Genomic DNA, 6,103 nt, shown 5'->3' on the forward strand with positions numbered 1-6,103 from the left:
TGGGGTAAATATTTCTTTAACAGCATGGAACCAGGCTTCTTCCTCAATGGTAGAATCCTGTAACAGTGATAATTCCTCTTCCAAGTGATGTTTTCTGGTTCAACAATAGACCATGTTCAAAGGGTTTACAGTATCTTCTCTTTTTTTCCCCCTATAGGCAAATTACATGGTCAATTATTTAGTTGCTGAAGTCCTCTCTAGCAATTAGGAAAAGACTGAAGTTCATCAGTAGCTCTTTAAACATAGTTCTTTATAATAATCGTATTTCTGATAATAAATAAATCCTTAAATGTTTTGTTAAGCTCAATGTGAATAGATATCTGTAAGTTTCTGGGCATTCCTACTATAGGTAAGGATCATGACCACATGTTCTTTATATACATTGAAGTTTTTGTAGGTCTTGAATTTACATTGTTGGCATCTTCATGTCCAAGTGAGAAATGACACAGAACTTCTTCTAGGTGCACACAACAGCACAGAGATTCCTTAAGTGACTATCAATATTTAACAGTATCAGGGCTTCCAAGGGCTAGGAGTTTCAGTAAGAACACCTTTTTTTCTTTTCTTTTTTTCTCTTTCTTTGCGTTTTCTTTTTTCTTTTCTTTTCTTTTTTCTTTTCTCTTTTTTTTTCTTTTTTTTTTGCAATTAGTTTATTTGTATCTTATATTGCAGACAGATTCCACCAACGGGGAGAATCCAAGCATCAAGAAATCCCTCTTTCCTCTTTTTAATTCAAAGAATCATTTAAAGCATAGTTCTTCTTTGAAAAAGCTTCCTGTAGTCACTCCACCCATGGTACCCATTTTTATGTATGGTAGCCCTGAAAACTGCTCCAGTAAACTTGTTTTACTGATGACAACAGCATGTCTTATTTTCATGGGGTCATATTCTCTTTGTGCTAGTTAAGTACCTGAGCCAGTTCCATAAATTCACTGAAATATCAATTCTTTGCCATTCTGGATTTTCTGAATCAGTTAAGGAAGTTGAAGCATAAAAAGCTATTAAACAAACTAGTGGAAGAACTAGTTTGGGTTGTCTGGTTACCCACTTGTCGGCAGATGGCATTCATAAAATCCCTTATTTCCTGTAAAGAATTTGATTAACATTTACAATTAACAGTGTCTTTTCATTTGACTCACAAAGTTTGTTAACACTTGGTTGGCAGTTTGTTCTTTGAAACCAAGTTGAGTTGACCAAATTCAGTGAGGTAGCAGCCTCCATGAAAACACCTTCTCTTGGTTGGTGATTTGCTTTTTCCTTGTCTGGCTCTAGCTTTTGCTGGTCACTTAGTGTAAAGCCAGGGCTTTTGCTTGGCATTTGGCATTATTCTGTGTTCACCAAAATCGGTGAATGGACCAGTTTGCATTCATCTGGAATTTGTGGCACAAATTTCCAGCATTTTTATAGTGTATAACGCTAGACCCAGATTTACTGGGCGGTGTCTTGGGAATATGATTCAAACCATACTTTTCCCACTTTGGTATCCTTGAAAGCCTGCTAGCCTTCTTTGGGCACCGCCAAATACAGTGTTTGGATCATTTTCCCAGCAGGAGCAAATTTTTGTTTTATTGAACTGGTTCATAACCTAACTGCAATATGGAATGAGGATACGACAGCAGTTCCTGGTACAGCCCAATTTAACTGCTCTCTCTTACAGCGATTAAAACTAACAGCATGGGAATGCTTTAAGGGTTGAGGTTTTAACAAAGCTGCATGACATCTGCCAATTTTTCCTAATGCAGGGAAAATTATTAAGAGGGCAGCAGAATTTAACTGGCATCACTTGCATTGTGAACGTCGGGAGAGTTTTGGTTTCTTTTTTTTTATTGGGGGCGGCGGGGTCGAGTTTCGGTTTCATTTGATTTGCTTTTGTTCTCCTCTTGGGTGTGGTTGCATATCTTAATTAGGCTTATTGGGGTTCTTACTGAATCTTTGTCCATATTCTGCTCTAGGTACCCAATCCTGATGGCCCTGATCTTCTGACACTACAGAAAGCCATTCACTCTGCTAGCACCCCGGGCAGCAGACCAAAGGAGTGGCGTCCTGACAAGATCTCTGATTTACAGACCCAAGTGAGCCGTGCCTGCCTCACTCCTAGATTCTTAGACTCTGCAGTGGCTGTCTCTCTTGAGTGGAGGGCAGGGTTGAGGAATTTAGCCTCTGTGTTACAACAAGGCTGAGAGCCTCCTCAGAATATACTCTCTCTAATAGCCAGGTGCATTTCAGGAGTCCAAATGAATCTTGTTTCAGTGACCCATGTTCTCATGGGAAAAAAAGTGAGATTCCATTAGCCTTCAGCTAGCCCAGGCTGGGCGTGGTGGGTGGATGTTGGAGGGGATTAAGAGGGATAATTAAGGTGTGGTCCCAGCCCATAAATACTACATATCCTAGAAGAGAGAGAGAGAATCTATAAATAATCATCATTCATGGTAAAAAAGTGAGACATGCCATCAAATGCAGGGGAGGTGAGAGTGGGAAGATGAAGGTTTCATTAAATGTGGTAGCATATGAATTAGGCCTTGAAAGACAGACATGATAACCTTTCTTGAAAGAATAAACTTATGAAATCAATACTATTTTTGATAGAAATTGAGCAGTTGCATTAGGAACTGCATATTAGACAGTATTGTGCAATCACATTTATCTGACATAGGGGGAATAAGCAGAAAATGCAATCAGTAAATTTTTTAGGTAACTGAGGTTTATCTCCTTTGAACAACTGTTTTGATTAGGAGTGTTTTAATATTGCATCTTTTCAGTATCCCATAATGAGCACAGTAACATAATCTAACTAGTTTTTTGATCATATTAATATTTTTATAAGCCCAGTATTCCTCTGTACTATAATTTCTGATAGCCTCTATGAGCTTTTGAGGCTCTAGGACTTCTTGTACCTATAGATGGCCACAGATTTCTGTGATTCGGAGGAAGAGGGTCTATTTCCATAGGTTTTTTGTTTACTTTCTTTAACTGTTACTTAGAGCCACTGACACAAGTTCCCAGATTTCACTTGCATTTGGCCAACCTTTTATATTTTCTGCTTCTAACATAGTATAGGCTGGGAGGAGGGAAGGGGACAGAGAAGGTGTAGGGAACCAGATATCCATGTTATTGGACATGTATCTGAATTAAGAGCACAGGGCTCTGAGTGAGGGCCTGACATCCTCTTCCCAGTTTTATAAAAAAGAACGTGGGGCTTTAGAACCTTCTTTGTGTAGCCATTTGTTTCGCTAAGAAGCTCTTTTCAGGTTACCATATATATCCAGCTGGACCCAAATTATTGTAATTGCTCGATAGTTACATGTGGTCAGGGCCATAAAAATCACCAGGAGTCGCATTGTGTTATCATACCAATTTCAATAACAAAAAACACACAGTGTGTACCGTACTGTGCCACCTTCCCTGGGGACCACAGAGCTTTCTCAGGCAGACTTGGGAATGGCCACGGAGGATGCTTCCTCAGGAGCAGTTTCTACCTGAGTCCATTCTCAAGCAATTTCCCTTTGATTTCAGTGCTCTGTTCCTTGAGATCATCGACATTTTATTAAAACTTTGCTGAGCCCTTAAATGCATGGCCCTTGAAGGTTGGCAGCCAGAGGTGCCCCAAGGCTAGGGCTACATCCTGATTGCAGGGTCCCTGGACCTTGAATTTCAGGATGCTTTCACATGCCTCTTCTGATGGTGAGCCTCATCACACAGCACATAGAGGAGGAGAAGGAGTGAGCCGTCTTTTGCCAGTGGGGAAGCCCACAGTTCAGCAGTTGCCTGAGAATAGTTGGCCAGTGTGGGGCAGATGGCTGCCAGGACCCTCCCTTCTGCCTTGAAGCACAATCCCCCTCCGCAGTACAGCACCAGTGGGGTCTGGGCTCCAGCCACGCAGCAGACAAGCAGGGCAGCTCTTAAGCCCATGTTAGGAATCCAGAACCTCCTGTGAGGGAACTGTGTTTTAGCGTCTGTAGGGCTTTTGCTCCTTTTTCTCTGCTTTGCTCACTTTTCAGTGTTCAAATCTTACCCTACCCCCCAAAAAGTAAAAGTGTGGAAAGGGAACGTTTAGATTTTTGCAATGTCAAGGGAAAGGGAAAATCGGGAAGATAAGAACAGAAGGGGGATATGCAATTTGTAGCTGAGTACGCTGCTACCTAATTGAAACATTACATTTCTTCAGTTCTCTGTTGCCGCTAGATATGGTTGAATGGCTGAGTCCCGGCTTGTGAAAAATAAGTGGCAGCTTTATGCGGAGCTGTTGGGGAGTCTTCTCAAAAAGGGAGAGGCATGTTCCTTCTGCTGCTCCCTGCTGGCTGAAGCAGGAGATCCTTTCCCTGTGAAGATGGGATGCAGCCAGATAGAAGGTGCCTAAGCCTTTGATCTGCCACCACACCAGCTCTAGATTTCTTAGCTAGTTGTCATTAAAGATAAATAATTTTGATCTTATCTGAAAATGAACAGAAAGACAGATAAGGCTGGATTTAGCCCCTCCTTCCCCATGCCCTCTGTGCTGGCTACAAGCAGTCATCTCAGATCTGTGCTCACTTCTCGCAGCTCTCCAGTCTACTCTAAATGAACTCCTATGTGCGCTCTCCTCTTTTCTTCCAGAGCCAGCCGTTAAAATCACTGCGCAAGCTGTTACATCTCTCTTCAGCCTCAAATCACCCGGCTTCCTCAGACCCCCGCTTCCAGCCCTTAACAACTCAACAAGCCAAAAATTCCTTCTCAGAAATTCGGATCCACCCCCTGAGCCAGGCCTCTGGCGGGAGCAGTAACATCCGGCAGGAGCCCACACCCAAGGGCCGGCCAGCCCTCCAGCTGCCAGGTCAGATGGACCCTGGTTGGCACGTGTCCTCTGTGAGCCGGAGTGCCACAGAGGGGCCCTCCTACTCTGAACAGCTGGGTGCCAAGAGTGGGCCAAACGGGCACCCTTATAACAGAACAAATCGGTCTCGAATGCCAAATCTGAATGATTTAAAAGAGACAGCCTTGTAGTGTGCGCTGGGGTAGGGGATGGGGGGTAGGTAAGCCAGTGGAGAGGGGATGGGAGGGTGTGGGTGGGTGGGGAATGGGCTGGGCTGGGCTGGGCTGGGGTGGTCAGCCAGTATTTTCAGCTTTATGAAGGTGAGTGCAATATTGTATGTGTGGAGCCCTCTGGCTCCTCACGGCCACAAATGCTAGTCAGGGATCTCAGAGGCACAGGAGTTCCTTAGGGACCACCAGTCCCCTCGGATCTCATGTGAGAATGGATAGAATGTGCCACTGAGGAAGAAGACATTCTTGCCAGTTTCTCCCCTGTACATTCCAGCTTTAGTGCAATCCCTGTTGAACTTGGGAAAGCCAGGGCATGTTCTGGTACTGCAAGGGATAGAAGAATTCATGTTGACCGATGCCCTTACCACAGATTTTTTTTGCCTAAAATAAACGTGGGGTTTATTGTAATCCAAGCATATCCCTTTGAAGGGTTAGCAGATGAACTGTATGTCTTAAATTGTTTTCTAAACTCCCATATTTGATAGGATTTGTAACATTTATTTATAATTAATATTGTACTGTTCTAATCATACCTTTTATGTTAAATGTAAAGTTATTTTGAGCTGTTTGGAACATTGTGAAGCAGTGGGACAGCTACAGTAGTTTCTATAAAAACTAAACAGTAACATTTATATATTGCATCAGGAGTATTTTATTCTATATATAAATATATATATATGGTAAATATCTGTCTGTTTTCTAAATATAATCATTTAAAGAAAGTATCGTTATGACACTATCTGCCATATTTTTATACATTTGTGATATGAAGTGAGTATTATACTTCTAATCAAGGGAGTTGAATTGTGGCTCTGTGTGACCAACAGTGGGAACCGTGCTCAACTTTTAGGCCCCAGCAGTAGCCTCTAGACGTGGTCCTTGGTAGCAGATGAGATGCAGCATCTCCTTCCGAACCCACAGGCAAGAAAGCCAGCTAGGCCAGTGAGAGCTCAGCACGCCTCGTCTCCGTCCTCATGGTTGGCTCCTGTTCGCATCCAGGGACAATCCCTGTACCTGAGGGGGGAACAGATCCAGGGTGACTCATGGGTCTTCGTAGAGAGAATATGCTCTTCTCCTTCGCGTT

At 42.9% G+C, this 6,103-nt stretch overlaps 1 protein-coding gene across 4 annotated transcripts in view; it reads left to right on the forward strand.

Annotated features, from left to right (window-relative positions):
- Positions 1-4,985, forward strand: part of CDKL5 (cyclin dependent kinase like 5) — a 193,025-nt gene extending 188,040 nt beyond the window's left edge. For 3 of the 4 annotated variants that reach the window (XM_047843716.1, XM_047843715.1, XM_047843718.1), the window contains 3 exons: positions 673-795; positions 1,953-2,072; positions 4,594-4,985. In XM_047843716.1, the coding sequence (XP_047699672.1) occupies positions 673-795; positions 1,953-2,072; positions 4,594-4,980 (630 nt within the window). In that variant the 3' untranslated portion in view covers positions 4,981-4,985. The remainder of the gene's footprint in view (positions 1-672; positions 796-1,952; positions 2,073-4,593) is intronic. The other variant, XM_047843717.1, reaches the window with a different exon arrangement.
- The last annotated feature ends 1,118 nt before the right edge of the window (positions 4,986-6,103 follow it).

The sequence above is a fragment of the Prionailurus viverrinus genome, chromosome X (genome assembly GCF_022837055.1).
Source record: "Prionailurus viverrinus isolate Anna chromosome X, UM_Priviv_1.0, whole genome shotgun sequence".
NCBI lineage: Eukaryota > Metazoa > Chordata > Mammalia > Carnivora > Felidae > Prionailurus > Prionailurus viverrinus.